This window comes from Rhinolophus sinicus, chromosome 6, assembly GCF_057876585.1.
Source record: "Rhinolophus sinicus isolate RSI-liver-muscle chromosome 6, RSI-T2T, whole genome shotgun sequence".
In the NCBI taxonomy this organism is placed as follows: Eukaryota; Metazoa; Chordata; class Mammalia; order Chiroptera; family Rhinolophidae; genus Rhinolophus; species Rhinolophus sinicus.
In genome coordinates, this window is record NC_142506.1 from 5,237,228 (window position 1) to 5,254,165 (window position 16,938).

Consider the following 16,938-nt stretch of genomic DNA (forward strand, 5'->3'; position numbering starts at 1 on the left):
AGGAGAGGGGAGGAGATGGGGAATGCCAGCACTGGCCGAGGGGACAGCAGCCCTTCGGGTCACCTGTGGTCAGTGGCAGTGGTCCAGTGAGGGTGGAGAGACGGGGACGTAGTCTAGAGCCATTGAGGAAGTGTGACTCCCAGGACCTGGAAAGAGGTTGGAGTGGGTGGGAAACAAGAAGGAGCGAGTAGGGGGCTGTCTGGGTTTTGGCTTGGGTGCTAGGGTGGCGGACGGCCCTGCCAGTCTCGAGAAGCCAAGGGAGAAGCAGGCTTGAGGCCAAGAGGATAAGTTCTGGTTACACGTTGAGTTTGTGGACTGTGGGTGTCCAAGGGGTGTCATCCCCTGGGTATGGAACCAGCAGGAGGGCTGGGCTGGAGCCCTGGCCTTGGGGATCTCAGCGGATGGTCATCAGGGGACTGGATGGAAGCAGAAGAACAAAACAGCAGGGCGGCCTCCTGAGGACCCTGCTCGGGGGCGTCCACGTGGATGGGGTTACGATGTCAGTGATGCCAGCAGCTTAAATGACACGAGGCTATACAAAGTCTGTTGGTCTTGGGACTGTGCTTAGTGGTGACCCGAGCAGGAACCGTGTCAGTGGGTGATGCTTGCAAGGGGAGGGAACGAAGATGAGATTGGGGACAGAAAGAGGAGTCATCTTGAGATGACAGAGGATGGCCACGTGGAGGCTGCAGGGCGCTGGCGGGAAGCAGGTGGCAATTTGGGAGTGTACTCAAGGGATTATTTGTACAGGTGTGGGCAGGATTAGGTCCTGGGGGATGCTGGGAACAACGGGCTGTTGCTGCCACCCTGGGTATAGAGGAGGACGGGAGAGCAGTCACCACCACTGCAAGGGAGAGAGCTTGGCCTTTGGTAGAGGATGAAGTTAACCGGGGGTGACTGGGCAGGGAGGGAACTCCACTCCATGCTGTCCCATCTCCTGCTGGTACCACCACTGGCCAGACCCAACGAGAAGCCAGACGGCAGTGGAGCCCCTTGTGACCCTTACAGGTCAGCCTCTGGGATCTGAGTGGAGAAAGATGGAGGGGCAAGTAGGAACTTTCTAGAATATCAGGGAAGCTGGATTTTTACCCATTACTCTTAAAACAGGGTCCATGCTTGGTCTCTGCTCCTTTCGCAACGCTGCCTCCAGTTCTGCAGTCAGAACACTTCCCCGCGTGTGAGGTGCCAGGCACCTGTGGGAGTGGGGTTTTCAGCACCGTGGGGCTTGCGCTGCCACCCTCCAACATCTGCTTCCACACTAGGGTTTGCCTCCCTCATTGTGTGGTGTTAGTACTTTTTTAAATGCTTTCTGTTCACAAGGAAATGAAATAGAATTATGTGGATGTGCTGGGGTTGATGAGCAATAATGCACAAATGTCAAGAAATGAGAAGTTACAGTTCCCAGAAAGTCAGTCTCGGGCAGACACACCGGGCTGGGGGTGGGGTGGGCCGGGCAGCCGCTGCCACTCACCTTTCTTCACACAAGCCAAATGGAACCATGAGGAAGCAGCAATTCCAGCCCTAGACCTCGCTGCCACTGTCCCCCCACTGGAACCGCACAATGACTCTGTTAGTAGAGGCAGACCATGAATTGGGCGAGTTCCAAATGGATCCGGCTCAAAGGCAAAGCCTGGGTTTGAGCTCACACACCCTCCGCTCTATCATGGCTGCTTGGAGCAGTGATTACAGTTACAGTGATTTCGACATAGTCCTTGGAATATTGTCATCAGTAGTTGTAAAGCTGTTTCTAGGGTCTTCAAAGATGCCCTTGGCTGAGGCAGGAGGTGTAGGGAGGGCATTTTAGGGGTGGCGAGGGGAAGGCTGGCTGGGACCACCCACTTTAACCAGAGAAGTCATGCCCTTTCATTGATTGTTTATATTAAAAATGCTTACAGAGTTCACTTGAAAAAGGTCCTGCTGCTGGAAAAAAAGCAAAAAAAAAAAAAAGCAAGAAAAAAAACACGCGTGAAAACTGCCCTCCCCTTTGCAGTGCCAATCACAGCTGGATTCAGACAGCAAGTCAGCATGATGTGGATTTGATGGACCAGGAAACTTCAGCTAAGGGCCTTGACTGCAGGGAGAGCACGTTTATAAGAGCCTTGGAGAGAGATGTGAAACATAGAAAGACCGGTTAGAAAGGTGCACTGTGCGTGAGATAATAATGTTCCAGGCACTGATGGTGCTCACGGACGTGCTTTGCAAACTGTAACGTGCCGCTCAGAAGAGAGAGTATTATCTTAGTGACATAGTGCATCTGCCTCTCGTGGCCATGACTAAGGGAAACACACCAGACAGGCTCAGACCACGTCCGATGTTTCATTCTGAAACCTGTGCTGGCAGTGGGATCAATACGCGCCTTCCGTCCTGTGACCTGGCTGGTCTACCCCGGCCTCACCGGGCCTGATGGCATCTAGTCTCTTCTGCCTTGGAAGCATCTCAGACGGATTTCAACTTGAGCTCACTAAAATGGCATCCTGTTTTCTATCAGATAAAGAGCCTTTGCTAGACCTCAGTGAAGGTATTGTACACATTTAATACAATTTCAGGACAAAATACTACCTTAAAATTAATTGTATAATTAACACTTGTACACGAAGCAGGCTATTTGGGAGATGGTTTATCTTGAAAACACCCTCTAGAAGAGGTGGAGTATGACCCATGTTTTCCCTCCCCCCAGGTCCCATCAGCTTTTTTATTTTCCACGCTGCATGTATTTACTAAAACACGTCACTGGCCGGCCGTTCATCATCAGGTACTCTGTGTAGGCCCAGGTGGGCATTCTCTGAAACAAGGGTGAAGCAGTCAACCAGATCACCCGCCGGCATCAGCCTGGGAGCCTGGGTGTCATCTGGGGTTCCCTGTCTACATCCTGCCGTCTCAGAAGAACCCCTTTAGTTAGCCTTGTTTCCTACGTGAGGGTTTAATTTAGTGTGTCTCCGTGCAGGGAAGACAGGCATCTACCTGTTTGAACACAACTGAAACTCTGGTTTTCCTCGCTTTCCAAGAATGGCCTCTTCACAGCAAGGAACATGGCTGCAGAGCGGAAGAACCGGGCACGCCATCCACAGCCATAAGCACTTTGCATGCCTGGATCTGGGTGCAGGGGGGAGCGGCAGTCTCTTGGACCAGGGCTGCCAGCTGTGCACGCAGCTGCTCAGCCTGCCTGTGTGTGTGCGCGTGTGTGCGCATGTGTGCGTGTGTGCATGTGTGTGTGCGCGCATGTGTGTGTGCACGCGCGTGCTTGTGTGCGTGTGTGTACGTGTGTGCACGCGCGCACGCACGTGTGTGTGTGTGTGTGTGTGTGTGTGTGTGTGTGTGTGTAGGGGGAGGTGGGAGGGCACTAAAGTGGGACTGCTCATCTGCAGGAAGCGATTCAGAGCAAATGGCCTCTTGCCACTTGTGGGGACTCCACTGAGGGAGCACAGAGCAAATGCAGCCTTTATTCCCCCCCTGAGCTTTCAGCACAGATGGAGCAGGGCCCCTCAGAGAGGTGGGCTTGGAGGCAAGGGGTTGTTCAGAGGCGGGTTCAGGTGCCGTGGTGCATGGACCACCTTTAAGCCGAGCACCTTTCTCCATGGAGAAAGCAGAGTGATGTTTGCGGAAGTCCCTTGTCCACCCACCAGCCAGGTCCATCGGTGCGTGTGTGTGTGTGTGACATGTGAGTTGGCATGTTGCACGTTATATAGACCTGTGTGTGAGGCCAGAGGCTGTGGACAGCCTGGGGAGGTTGTGAACTTGTAGTTCAGCATCGTTGACGTCCAGTGGGTCTGAGCAGACAAGCAAAGGTTGGCATGTGTGTGGGAGTCGTGGGAGAGATGATCTATGGCAGCTCCTGGGGGACTTTATCTAGCACACTCTCCTGATGGAGGTGGGACGGAAGACGTTGAAGGGTTTTAATCCTGGGGGTGACCAGGTCAGAGGTGGATTGTAAAATGATTCATTCTAGGGTCAAGATGGAGAATGGTTTGGAGAATGTGTTAGTCAAGATACTTTTAGTAGAGGCATCATTTCAAAACAAGTTTGACATGGAGAATGTCCATCCATTCTCTCATGGAACCAGATGTGAAGGGATCAGCAGTTCCAGGGTTGGTTCTGTGGCACAGCTGTGCCCTCACCGTCCCAGGATCCATCTTTCCCTTCGTGACCCTCAAGATGTTGACCTGGTCTTTTGCTTGGCTTCTCAGGGCTGGTGGTTGCCTGAGTTCCAGGCAGTAGACATAGCAATGCATGGCTGAATAAGAAGGGCACTTCCTTCCTCACTAGGGAAGAAAACCATTCCCAGAAGCCCCCGACAAACTTCTCCCCAGACGCCTGTTGGCCACGCTGGGGTCCAGGAGCCCCAGCTGCGCTGATGGCTGGAGCAGCATTCTTGTTGGGACTTGGTGGGGTGGGAGCCAGGACACTTAACAGGAACTATCGTGATGTTAGGGTGAGAGCTGTGCTCTCATCCAGTCTTCTCCTGTCCCCTAGGGCAGCTCACGTCGGTTTACTGATTTTTAATCTTCCAAACCTACCTTCATCCACTCCGGTTCACCATGCTTTTGCAGCCAGTTCTGCAGTGTATTCTTAACTTATGATGCGTAAGGCTGAGTCTAGAGACAGTCCTTCCCATGCAGGGTGTGGGAGAAATGTGCTGTGATCTCTCCAGCTACTTATTCATGCAAGCTGATGCTGTGTGTGCTTTTGGTCTATTCATGCTGTTAACCTGGGGTCAGCTTATGGCAAGCTGTAATTCTCGGGTCTTCTTTTTATGTGAACACATCTATTCCTGCCGTGTCACCCACATATTGAACTGTATCCCGTGGCAGATTCTCTTATAAAATGAAGCATCATTTAAAAAGCAAAAGAAATCCTATAATATGTTGTTCCTACCTCTTTATAGCATCCATTTGATTCTGCTGTAGTTATTTATGCATGTGTATCACCCAACATGTAGGCCACACAAAGAGCTTCTGTGACTCAGGCAATTTGTAGACCTTGTGAAACGTTTTTATTATAGCCACTAAACAATAAAATAAAATGAAACGAAAACTGCCACGAGGCATGCTGCAAATCAAACATCACAGAAAGTAGGCAGCACTGACAGCTGCCTGCTTTGGAGATCACTGTTTGGCCCCATTCTGTAGCTTTTTAGGCGCTACCATGTTCTTTACGGATGGGCATAATATAACGGTCCTTGACATTTTCCCCTTGGCTACAGAGAGTGACGTACAGTTCTGTGTGACTCATAAGCTCATCCACTAATGTCTCTTTTCAGTTCAATATTAAAATGTTTAGCATTGACACTAATTACATGACTAAGGACCTTTCCAATCAATTCATAAAAATCTGTAAGACTGTTCCCACCAGGTCTAAAAATGTTCCAAGCACCTGGCTTACGGGAACAAGCACCAAAGGACTTTCATTTGCAGAACATAGAAAATGTGAGTGTCTGTTTTGACCAGTCTGCATTGGATAGGTTCTTCCCGCGCCTCATCTGGAGAGAGCTTTCCTTCAGCCAGCACGCCTTCCTGGGAAGGTGTGCACTCCGTGTCGTCTCTCCCCTTCAGGCATTTGTTGGTACATTGATGTGTGGGTCTGGCTGTCGGCAGACTGGAATTGGGAAGCATGGAGGTACCCAGCTGCCTCAGGCTGTCTCCCTTTGGTTTCTCCCATTTCTCTGGCTTCTGCCTGATTACTGTGTGGTTCCGACTTCAGCTCGCTGATAATTCTAGTGCTTTCCAAGCACCCACTGTCCACCTGTCTGTGTGCCCATCTGACAACCATCCACCCACCTCACACACATCTCTGATGAAGGGCTTTGTGGAATGGTTCCTGTCTACTCGTCGTAAAGTTCCGAAGAAGTGATTCTTGGGCAAGTTACGTCAGGGTTGTGGCTGTGATTCTAAGGAAGAGACCTGTTCCTTCCCTTTATTTCCTTCTTGCTTAGGACTCGAATAGCATGCATCCAAGAGCTCTGGCTCCTTTAGTCTTCACTTTGATGTCAAAACACTTCTTACCCTGCGGCTAATGCCAAGTTCAGCATGTGAAGTTAGCTGTTGTTCTGTGGCTGACATATCCATCCATTCTTTAGTGTGTTTGTGTGTCTTTTGACCCTATCCTGTTCGTTCTGCCCAGTGGTGGTACAGATTTAAAACACACATTTAGTCTAGCCTCCCTCTCCCCCCACCCCAATGCTTCAGTGGCTTACCACTGCCTTTGGAATAGCAGGGGACAGGCAGGTCACATGTGGCCTCACACGTGTCTTGTTTGGCTCCCCAGTTTGAAGAAATTCTAGGTTAGAGTCAACCCTGAAAAATTAGATTTATGTAAAAATCTGGGTTTCCAGTCTCCCTTTGAACAGTCCATATATTTGGTGGCTGTGCCCCATGAGCTGGCAGGGCAGCTCTGGCTGGAGCTGGGGCCTGTGCCCGGTCATCTGAGCCCCACTCAGCCAGCATTATTCACTCGTGCTGCTTGACTGGTCTCCATGAGCATTGGAGTCTCACCCCTGGCACTCACCGAAGGCAGATCTAAAGGAAGATTCCAGACTTCTCTTGGCATTCCAGGCCCTCGAGGACCTAGCTTTTATTTATTTCTGCTTCTCTGCTTCTTCGTGAAGTTAGCTGCACAGGACGCTTGGCTAACGTGTGCCCCTTATCTCTGCCATCCTTTCTGCTAATGGAATGCCGCCATTTTTACCAGCCCCGCTCCTCTGCCCCCTGCATCTTTGGCATTACCTGTTCCCCACAGCTCCCAACCACAGCGTCACAAACGCCTGTTTTCTATAGTTAACGGAAGGGTTGCCTCCCCAGAATGTGTTTTCTGACCTCTTATGTGGAATTGTCCACCCCTTCCTGTAATTGTCCCAAAGCCCTTCTCGTTTCAGTCGGCGCCCTAAGGGCTGCCCTGGAATGCCCGTTTGCAGGTCTGTCTCTGCCAGCAGACTCCAGGGCTTTCAGGGGCAGAGTCCGAGTGTGTGCCTTATCAGTCTGTATGTCCACCATGCGTGACACACGGACCATGCCTACTAATTGTGAGCCGAGTACGTGAATGGTTTCCTCTTAGGCTGTAAATCTTGGAGACTTTATCTTCTGTGCAGTGTGGTTTATGAAAGACTCTAAAGAATGTTGGGGTTCATGAAAACAAGACGAGGGGCTATGCCTGCTTTATCAACAGTGTGTCCCAAGTGTCTCGGGGGTGGCCTAGGTGGCAGGGGTGCAATGAATATTTACCGATTCGAATGAAAGACTGGAGACCCACAGACGATGTGTGAGCCAAAGCAGTGGCCTCTGGCGCACGGTGGATCGATGCCCATGTCACACCTGTCCATTGCCTTACTGCCCCATAAAAGGGCTACGTGTGCTCTCCAAGTCTGTCACTGCTGTAAACGGGTATTTTATACATCTTGGCATTTGCTTCTCAGGTAACGAATCTGACCTTGAACTGGAAAAGAAGTTTAAGGAAGAAGATCGAGACAAGGCCCCGAGGAGACCGCGGACACAGAGAACAGACAAAGTCCAGAAGATCTCCTCAGGCAAGGAGGCCGGGCAGATTTCCGGAGCGAAGAAACCCATCATAAGTGTGGTTTTAACTGCACACGAAGCTATTCCAGGTGACCTCAAAAGCGGGAAGTGACAAAATGAGATTCTTTTTTTTTCTTTTTTTAACTTTTTATTTATTTTAAGTGTGGTTTTCCAGGACCCATCAGCTCCAAGTCAAGTAGTTGTCTCAGTCTAGCTGTGGAGGGCGCAACTCACAGTGGCCCATGTGGGGATCGAATTGGCAACCTTGTTGTTAAGAGCACTGTGCTCTAACCACCTGAGCTAACCAGCCACCCCCAAAACAGAACTCTTGGCAAGGCTGTACCAGGGGCAGCCTGACAGCTTGGGCCCCGTGATCCGGGCAGCTTGCTCACTCATGGGCTCTGCGTTTATTTACCCACTAATCTGGGACTCCAGCAGACCTGTTACTACCCGGGGCTGCTGGAGATAATGTGCAGAGAGGAGGGAGGGAGGGCTGCTCCCTCTGCTGCCACTGCCCCTGCCATTCCAGTGGCCACTCAGGAGCAGCGGCCAAGGAGGGGGTTTCTTTCCTTTGCTCCCCTCACCCAGACCGTCTCCTGGATGCCCTCCTTCCCCCTCACTGCGCTCAGCAGGGCTGTCCCAAGTGTGAGACAGACCTACTCAGACAGACTAAGTGGGGTACCTCTCCAAGACCCACACTAATTATTAAGTTCCCTCTGTCTGATTTCTCTTTTGCATTTGTAGTGGGTTCATCAAATATTCATTTGTAATGCTGGAAATTTCTGTCTCCCTTTCATTTCATATAAAATAGCAAGTGGATATCTTATACTAAAAAGGTCTCTTCTAGGAAGGGAAACTTTAGACTAAAACCAGTTTATGACAATAGATTCCACAGTATAATAATTTTTTTCCCTATCCATTTGGGGTGATAGGTGTCAAATAAAATTAAAAAATCAAGTTTAGGATTTTAAAAACAGCTACAGTCTTTTAAGCATGTATTTTCGATGCTAGTAGTATCTCGTTATTTGAAGTGAAAACACTGCCACAATATCCTCTTTATACTTCAATGCTGAGTAAGGTCATAAATAGAGAATTATCCACCTATAATTATGTGACCAGGAGAACTTTCTGGAAAGTCACTTTGTCTTCCCTACCCTACTTCAGAGTAGTATTATTCGTGGAAATGAAAGTCGTAGAGGTTCCTGTATTCAGCCATCTTTTGAGGATGTTTCTAGAATAATTCCTTAAAAATTGATGGTAGTATTTTGAGATTTCTTTAAGTTGGGGGGTGAAAAGTATAATTGATTTCCTGTGCTATTCCGGAAACAAAGGGCAGATTGGAGCCTTTTCTTTGATGCACTTGATACATGCGTCATGAAGTGCCTGCCGCTGTACAAGGTCTTTGATCATTTCACATCATAGAATTGCACAAGTGAATGTGACCTTGGGTCTTCCCCTGCAAACCCTTCATTTCCTAGGTTGGAAGCAGAGGCCCAGAGATGGTGGGGTAGTGTCTTATTTGGGACTGGACTCCAGGCAGCTCAGTGCCTGTTCACCCTTGGTTCGTGGATCCCACTAGGGCACACTGCCTTGATGCCGTTTGACATTTATGCAAAGTTTGATACACGTGGTCCCATGTAAAACCTTGTAGGTATACATATGTATGTATCTATATGATTTAAAAAAAAAATAAATAGATCAAGCAGAGCTATACCTCAGGACATTTTGATACATTATTAGAAAACTTGCCTCTTCCCTTCCACGTACACACATACACACACACACACACACACACACAGGTTAAATGTGCGAACTGAAAGAAAACTGTCTTGCATGGGTGACACACAGTAAAGAAATACACCTTCCAGGCTCAGCTCCCTCCACTGGGTGGGGTCAGGACCACTCGTGGTGCCTCTAACACAGTGCGTTGTGCCTCCTCTCAGGTGCCACCAAGATTATTCCAGTGGAGGCTGGCCCCCCAGAAACAGGAGCCGCAAACCCCGAGGCCACCTTGGCCGACCTGGCACCTCGGAGAGGGTACCAGGAGTATGCCATTCAGCAGACTCCATATGAGCAGCCCATGAAGTCCAGCAGGTAAAGTGTCCGTTGTGTGTGACTGCGAACAGAGACAGGGCTCCGGTGACCCCCCCAAGGGCTCGAGGGTCAGCACATTCATTTATCAGGACTCTGCTTTGTAAAGGGCACTCGTTTCTTGGTTTAACCTGAGAATCAACCCCTCCATTATGGCCTGTTCGTGACCCACTATGCGTGTTCTCCACACGTTCCCCAGGTTCTGTCTCAGCTGCGATACATACATGATGAGGTAGATGAGCACAGATCCCCTGAGCTCTGCAAACACCTTCCAAGCTGAGAGGAAAATCATAGCAAATGCCCGTCACCAATGGATCCCCTCTGTTTCTGGAAGAGGGGAAATGAGGTGTTTTGGAGAGAGAATAAACTTTAGTGCTAGTTAGACCTGGCTTGGCTCTAGACTCTTCTACTAGAGTTCAGCTCAGCAGATTAAACACCTGTTATGTGTCAGGCACTGGGGATATGAGAGAGAACAGGACAGACAGGACCACTGCCCGGATGAAGCTATCACTCTACTCTGAGTTGACACACGGGAGTTTGTCTCCAGGCCTTTGTTATACCAAGCACAAGCTTGTCCAGCAGAATCTGACTTAGTTTAGTGGTGAGAATAAATGTCAAAAGATATGGAAAGTGTTTGGCGCATGCTGTGCTCCTGTTAAAACTATAACGTAATATCGTGTGAGTTGCTTCATTAATTTGTAGCCTCAGTCCACTGTTCTTTCTTGCAAATGTGAGCAACTGAATTTATTGATGAAGTTGTAAAAATACTTGTTCCTTCGGCAGAACTGTGATGGCATTAAATTTGAAGATCATTCTGTTCTCAACTCAGGTTGATTTGTAGGCCTTAGCTAATTATCTTCGTATTTCAGGGTCTGTTGGGGAGGGGTTCAACTAAACGCTGTTCCCATTACAGATAAATATGCTCGATGTTTAATGAACAGATCTAGGCTGTATTTCTATTGTCATGCATTCTATTACTATTTTACAGTATCCGCTATAAAATAGTTATGAAAGAGGCTTTTTTGCATGATGATTTTGCTTTGTAAACTATAGAGTCAAACTTTTAGGTTATAGCAGTATATCAATTAGGTTATATCAATTAGGTTCTCACACAAATAAGGTACAGATTTATTTTGTAGGAAATTTTGGGAGCCCAGAAAACTATAAAAAAATCATTTGTAATTTCATTGCCCTAAGACAACCACTATTAATATTATTAGTGTATTTCCTTCCAGCCTTTTTTCAAACCCTATATTTTATAAAATTGAGTTTATATTTTATGTGCAATTTTATATCTTGCCTTTCACATTAATCACGTTATAGTTCCTTCCCTTTGCTCCTGCTGTTATGCACACACCCTGTTCTTTAGCTGCATGCTGTAACATCGTGCGGATATGCTGTAACCTCCTCAACTCTGGGCACTGCAGCCAATGAGATCTTTGTAAAACACCCATTTGATTGTACCCTGTAAGGCCTCACGTTGTCCTTAGGAGAATTTGGCCACTGGGCCTTCAGGGCTGCCAGCTCTCCCCCCGACCGCCCTCCTGTACACTGTCTGGTTCTCTGGGCTCCAGCTTCTGTGTCAGCCATCTGGGCCCTTTTCACCTCCTTGGTCTCTCCTTGCAGCTGCTTCTTCCGCACCCTGGATGCCTCCCCTCCGTTGGGTCATCCTTCTGCCATCGACTCCAATGTCCAGTCCTCAGGGCGGCCTGCCCTGTCGCCTGGACTCAGAGCGTCCTGCCTTTTTCCATCACAGCGGGGAGCTGATGGTCTCTATCTGCTCATTTTTATGGCTCTTATGCTGGCCAATCATTTCTCGAGGAGGTGTGCTTTAGAGAGCACAAGTTGTATTTGTTTTTGCCACTATCATATCCCCACTGCCTGGAATACTTGTTTGAATGAATGAATGAGTGAAAAAAAATAAATAAATGTGCCAAGTAGGTCCCTATGTTGTGAACTTCAGACAGCTTCCCGCTCTCAACTGTTGTGAGACAGACATAGTGCAGTGAGTACCTTCATTCACATTTTGTATTAGTTTCTTCAGATAGAGTCCCAGAATTGGAATGACTGAATCAAGGGGTCTGGCCTTGTAAACTGATTGCCTGATTGCTTCCTAGAATGCAGTGGGTGAGAGTGCCTCTCTCACTGAATAGGGAACATTTGAGGAAAAGAATCTAAAGGAGTCGTGTGACTGCAGCTGTGCACCAGCTCCCAGTCAGGGGTCACACTCGTAGTCAGATACAGGCTGGTTGGCGTCTTCACCAGGTTCCTTCTCTTTGACGGAAATACGGCTCTAAGGCCTTTATCAGGTAATTGTGTATAACACACACGCACACCACAGCAAAAGATTCTCCTAAGACTGTGGAGATCTTGCATCAGAGAAGGAAATACCGTGATGTGTTTATTTAAGGAGCAGTATGAATCCAGGGTTTCTTTCTTTGGTGTTCTTTGCACCAATACAATTTATCGCCTTCTCGATAGCTTCAGCATTTGAGAAAGATCCAAATGAGTTTCCTTAAATTAGCCTTGGGTCTAGCGTGCAGGCATAGCCATAACTTTCACATTTGAGTATTTTAATTACATCATGTGAATTGTACCCCGTAGTGTTTATGGACTGCAATCCATTTAAATATTTTTAATTTAAGAACAAGGCAACCTGTGTTAATCAAACATAGTTGTATGGATAGTTCCATGAAGACAGACTTTGCAGTTATAGTGGGTGCAGTTTAGTGGTGTCTGATTGACAGCACCATGTGGTTGGTAGTTATTCTGAGGACTTTCTTGGAGAGCTCGACACACGGTCCAGAGGCAGTAGTGATGGGCAAGAGGAAGCCTCTCCCGCCTCTTTGGCTCATCTGCCAATTCCTGTCTCTGGTGCATGTCATAGCACTTCAGTGTGTCATTCATTGATTTTAGAAACAAGGGGTGACTGTTCCAACAGCAATGGAAGCCCCATCCGGGGGCCTTCTCCATGTGTACAGTCCCACTGGGGAGGAGATTGGTATGAACAGTGGTTTCAGGCAATTTAGAGGTTGAGGAGGAATGTGCAGGCTATAGAGGCAGACATTCTGCTCGGGTTCATATCCTGGCTTCCCCACTTAACTAACTGTGTGACCTTGGGCAAATACTCAGTTTTGTTATCTGTAAAATAGGTATAATAATAGAGTTGGGCTTAAATAGGGCTTGGCGTATGCTAAGTACTCAATAATTGTTAGCTATTATTTCTACCATCTCATTCAACATACCCACTGCCATATCGAAAAAGAAAGGGTTCACGAGGCAGACCATACTTTTATTCTCCATCACATACATGGAATCTAACACAGTGCCTGAAACACTTTGGTAAGTGTTAATATATGGCAATCATTTATTAATAAACGATGCATGAGGTTAATAAATGGCACCTGAACAACAATCTTATTTACCCTGCCTGAGTTCAAAACCAGCCGTGATGGAGGAGGAGGAAGACAGAGACTGAAACTTCAGCTCTATTGCTGATAGAGCTGTGGGAGAAAAGTGTGGTGCAGCCACACTGGGCTCCCTCTGACTGTGCTGCAGAGCTGGTCAGCCCGACCGCCTCCCCACCACAGTCCTGGACCGTTGCTGGTCAGGCCCACGGATGCCATCTTAGCTGAGAACTTACCGTGCCACGTGCTGTCCATGGGCAGATGCCTCGTCACCAGGAAGGGAGAGGCGAGCTCAGCTCGGAAAGGCTGGGTCTGTTCCAGACCCATCGATCAGCTATGTCAATTTACTTATCCTGGGAAGAAGTGAGGCTGTGGAGAAAGGCCAGGACTCTTTCACTTAACGGGTGGTCCTCACATGCACACTTGCAGCAAAGGCAAAGGAAGGCTGTCACCCCTGATGGCTGGTTGAATGAATAGGCAAGTCGGGATTACTGAAGCTGTTGAGCAAACCTGAGCAGATTGTATATAGTCTCACAGAGCCGACCGAGTGTGTTCCATTAAGCCTGGTGCCGTTAAAATACCCCGGAATACATTCGGGTTGGCTTTGGAACGTGGCTGTCGTGTACTTGGTGAATGTCACACCCCTCGTCCCCCTTCCTCCTCTTGCTCCCTCTTCCTTGTTCTGTGCTCAGACGTCTCTTCTTCAGCAAGTTTTCCCAGTCACCTGAATCCAGGTTAGACGTCTCTGTCTTTTCCGAGCCCTCACACCCTCTTATCGACACTTAGCACGCCGGTGCAGCTGTGTGCTGACCCGCCTTCTCTCCCCCAGACTCTGAGCCCCCGAGGAACAGGGACCACCATTCCCTCTCTGTGTGTGCCTGGTCCGTGCCGGGTCCTCTGGTCCCGTGTGCCAATGAGCGAATGCGCACATCCGTCCTCAGTCCCACTCCGCTGAGGTCGGAACCTTTGGTGGTGGCCCCGTAGGAAGGTGCTCGAGGCCCCTGGGCCTGTGTGGTCTCTGGCTGTAACGCTGCTGTCCTCTGTTCCCAGGCTAGGGCCCACCCAGCTCAAGATCTTCACCTGCGAGTACTGCAATAAGGTCTTCAAGTTCAAGCACTCCCTGCAGGCCCACCTGAGGATCCACACCAACGAGAAGCCGTACGCCTGCTCCCACTGCAGCTACGCCAGCGCCATCAAGGCCAACCTGAACGTGCACCTGCGCAAGCACACCGGCGAGAAGTTCTGCTGCGACGACTGCTCGTTCACCTGCCTGAGCAAGGGCCACCTGAAGGTGCATGTGGAGCGCGTGCACAAGAAGATCAAGCAGCACTGCCGCTTCTGCAAGAAGAAGTACTCGGACGTCAAGAACCTCATCAGGCACATCCGGGACGTGCACGACCCACAGGACAAGAAGGTCCAGGAGGCCCTGGACGAGCTCCGCCTGCTGACCAGGGAGGGCAAGCGGCAGCTGCTCTACGACTGCCACATCTGTGAGCGCAAGTTCAAGAATGAGCTGGACCGCGACCGCCACATGCTGGTTCACGGGGACAAGTGGCCCTTTGCCTGCGAGCTCTGCGGCCACGGGGCCACCAAGTACCAGGCGCTGGAGCTGCATGTCCGCAAACACCCGTTTGTGTACGTCTGCGCCATATGCCTGAAGAAGTTTGTCAGCTCCATCAGGCTGCGCTCCCACATCAAGGAGGCCCACGGGGCCGCCCAGGAGGCCGTGGTCTTCACCAGCTCCATCAACCAGAGCTTCTGCCTTCTGGAGCCTGGGGGCGACATCCAGCAAGAAGCCTTGGGGAGCCAGCTGCAGCTGGCGGAAGAGGAATTTGTGTTCCAGGGGGTGAACGCTCAGAAGGAGGTGGCCTGCCCTGGGGAGGCCCAGTCTGAGGAGGGACAGAAGGGGCCAGAGGCCCCCGTGGCGGTGCCTGCCCCGCCAGTGCTCGTGGCCACCCCCCAGGCCGAGAGCGTCACCCTGCCCTCCTGTGATCTGGGAGCTGCGGAAGTTGCCTCGGACCCCCATTCACATGCAGTAGTTTCTGGTGAGCTTCTGATGAGAAACGATACCTCCTCTGCTGAGACTCACGCTGACCCTGAGAAGACCCTGGACACCCAGCACGGAGGCTCTGCCCAAACTCAGGGCGAAGCAGTTAAGCTGCTGCTACCCAAGGCTAGAAGCCCCAGCGCAAACCAGGAGACCCAGGGTTCCCCAGGGGAAGGGCCAAAGACGGCTGCCCTGCCATCCGATGGACCAGATCCCAGTGGGTGTCTCAGGTCAGACCCAGCTGAGGCCTCAGACCGGCCTCCGGTAGCCGGTGAGAGGGACATGGCCCTGGGCCAGCCTGACTCGTGCACAGCTGCCCCCGAGCACCGGGCCAGCATGAGTGCGTTCATGAGGATCCTGGACAGTTTACAGAAGAGGCGAATGGACACCGGCTTGTGCGAGAGGATCCGGAAGGTGTACGGAGACCTGGAGTGTGAATACTGTGGTAAGGAGAGGCAGCACGCGGCACGCAGCCGACGGGCCCTCATTCCCACAGGCCATCCATCCCCACCTTGCTTTGGGTCACCTCATGTTTGATTTGAGCTCATGTCTCTTTGCACAGAACAGCTTCTAAACGAGCTACCGAGCTAGCCTCCATTTTTAGAGAGCTTTGGGTGGACGCCCATGTTGCACGTTAGCATTTGAGTTCTTTGTGAAGGCAGCCGGGGAGACGGGACAGCGGACCGTTAGGCTCAGTCGGGCATGCATGCAGAGGTTTAACCCACGGCCTCTGCCAGAACTTTAACCAAGAAGAATCTTCTGGCACATGACATGTTTAAAGTAGAGCTTTAAGTTGTGGCCGTGTTCTAGGTGAGCGGAGAGGTTACCAAAGTGGCTGCAGCTCCTTGTAGGGAGGCCCCGGATAGAACCTTCCAGTCCTAGAGCCTCCTGGAGAGCTGGCAGCGCAGGAAGCAGGAGGCCCAGCTCTGGGCCCGTGTCCCAGGTGTCAGTAGAGTTCAGAGACTCTCTGATTTACGCATGTGCATAGTAGTATTTGACACCATGATTGGCCCTCAATAAACATTTGTTTCCTCCTCTCCCAGCTCCGACATCAGGAAAGAATAGTAGCACCCTTAATATGTGCCATCTCCCACCTCTGAAAAGTAATTTCCAGACAGACATGTTGTGGAAAGCGTGAAGGGTGACCCGGACCAGCAGTAGAGGGAGATAAATATAGTCGTTACAAAGTCGTAATAATTTAAAGAAAAAATCAGATTCAATATAAAAGAAACTTCCTTGTTCTCACGTGAAAATATTTTTTTAGGCAAACTTTTTTGGTACCAAGTGCATTTTGATATGCATGTCCGCACCCACACCCGGGAACATCTGTATTATTGCTCCCAGTGTCATTATTCTTCCATCACCAAAAACTGCCTTAAACGCCATGTAATTCAGAAACACAGTAACATCTTGCTGAAGTGTCCCACTGACGGCTGTGACTACTCGACTCCAGATAAATATAAGCTGCAGGCCCATCTTAAAGTTCACACAGAGCTGGTAAGTAGAAGCCCGGATGGCAGCCCGTGTCCCCTGGGTGCTCATGGCTTTCTCACTTTTACGCAGACGGCGGTGTCCATGCTTCATGTCCATCCCGTGTGCGAGCATCCAGCCCGGAAACTGGAGGGGTCTTTTCGCAAAACAGGCTCTTTGCCTTACAGGAGCCTTCACCGCGGGGTTCCTTTCACAGGGAGAGTCACACAAATGTGGGAAGAAAGATTAGCTTGAACAAAGTGGCTTTCTATGCAGATTTTTCAGCATCGGAGAAAGTCTACAGAAGAATGTTGTCCAGAATAGAAATAAAGCAAGGGTGTCTTCGATTACGCTTTAAAGAATTATTAATAACAGGGATAATAATAGTGACAGCTGCCACTAAAAGTTGTTGACAGGT

The 16,938-nt window shown here is 49.8% G+C and overlaps 1 protein-coding gene across 7 annotated transcripts in view; it reads left to right on the top strand.

Moving 5' to 3' along the window:
- Window positions 1-16,938, top strand: part of ZFAT (zinc finger and AT-hook domain containing) — a 213,592-nt gene that overhangs the window by 112,090 nt on the left and 84,564 nt on the right. For all 7 annotated transcript variants that reach the window (XM_074316937.2, XM_074316938.2, XM_019724243.3 and 4 more), the window contains 4 exons: window positions 7,406-7,594; window positions 9,449-9,599; window positions 14,054-15,495; window positions 16,315-16,547. In XM_074316937.2, coding sequence (XP_074173038.2) covers window positions 7,406-7,594; window positions 9,449-9,599; window positions 14,054-15,495; window positions 16,315-16,547 — 2,015 coding nt within the window. The remainder of the gene's footprint in view (window positions 1-7,405; window positions 7,595-9,448; window positions 9,600-14,053; window positions 15,496-16,314; window positions 16,548-16,938) is intronic.